The sequence below is a fragment of the Mesitornis unicolor genome, unplaced genomic scaffold (genome assembly GCF_000695765.1).
Source record: "Mesitornis unicolor isolate BGI_N332 unplaced genomic scaffold, ASM69576v1 scaffold31313, whole genome shotgun sequence".
NCBI lineage: Eukaryota > Metazoa > Chordata > Aves > Mesitornithiformes > Mesitornithidae > Mesitornis > Mesitornis unicolor.
Window position 1 is genome coordinate 48 of NW_010177179.1, and position 618 is coordinate 665.

Consider the following 618-nt stretch of genomic DNA (forward strand, 5'->3'; position numbering starts at 1 on the left):
AGTGATTACAGAAACAGGGTGAGAAACCGGGGTTTTGCGTAGTGTGTTCTGTGGGTGTTAATTGTCACCCTGAGGGACGTGGAGGGGACCGGTTGTGCTTTCTTGCAGCTTCCATGTGCTTGCTGGGGCTTGTTCCCAGTCCCCACCAGGGCAGGGGCTGTGGGACCACGGCTCTTCCCCCTGCCCGGGCTGGGAGCAGCGGGGTTGATCCCTGGGCTTGGGGTCCCTCGATGCCCGACCACGCCTGGGCAGCAGTGTGATGTGTGTGTATCACCGGGCACGGCCATGGTGGGGACCCAGAGCTGCTGGGGGGTTCTTGTCCCTCATGGCTGTGGTGTGGACTTGCTTTCTAGCGGCTGCAGCCCCAAAATGGGGTTTGCGCCTCTGGGGCCAGCTCCTGCTCTGTGGGGCTTTGGCAGGGACCAGGACGCAGCCACTGCTCCGAAGTGGGAGAAGTCTGGTCCTGTCCTCCTGACCCCCACCCCTGACTCATTTAGGGGCATTAATGAGACCCCCACTAATGGCGCCTGCTGTCTCCTCTCGTAGGAGCTACGAGGACATGCTGGTGGATGAGGTGGCCCCGGATCGGTACTACTGGGCGCCCCTGGCCCAGCACGA

The 618-nt window shown here is 62.3% G+C and overlaps 1 protein-coding gene across 1 annotated transcript in view; it reads left to right on the forward strand.

Annotated features, from left to right (window-relative positions):
• Nucleotides 1-553: 553 nt before the first annotated feature.
• CTNND1 (catenin (cadherin-associated protein), delta 1) overlaps nt 554-618 on the forward strand; it is a gene marked incomplete at its 3' end in the record, with an annotated part of 5,777 nt that continues 5,712 nt past the window's right edge. The window contains exon 1 of the mRNA XM_010181991.1: nt 554-616. Within this exon, the coding sequence (XP_010180293.1) occupies nt 560-616 (57 nt within the window). The remainder of the gene's footprint in view (nt 617-618) is intronic.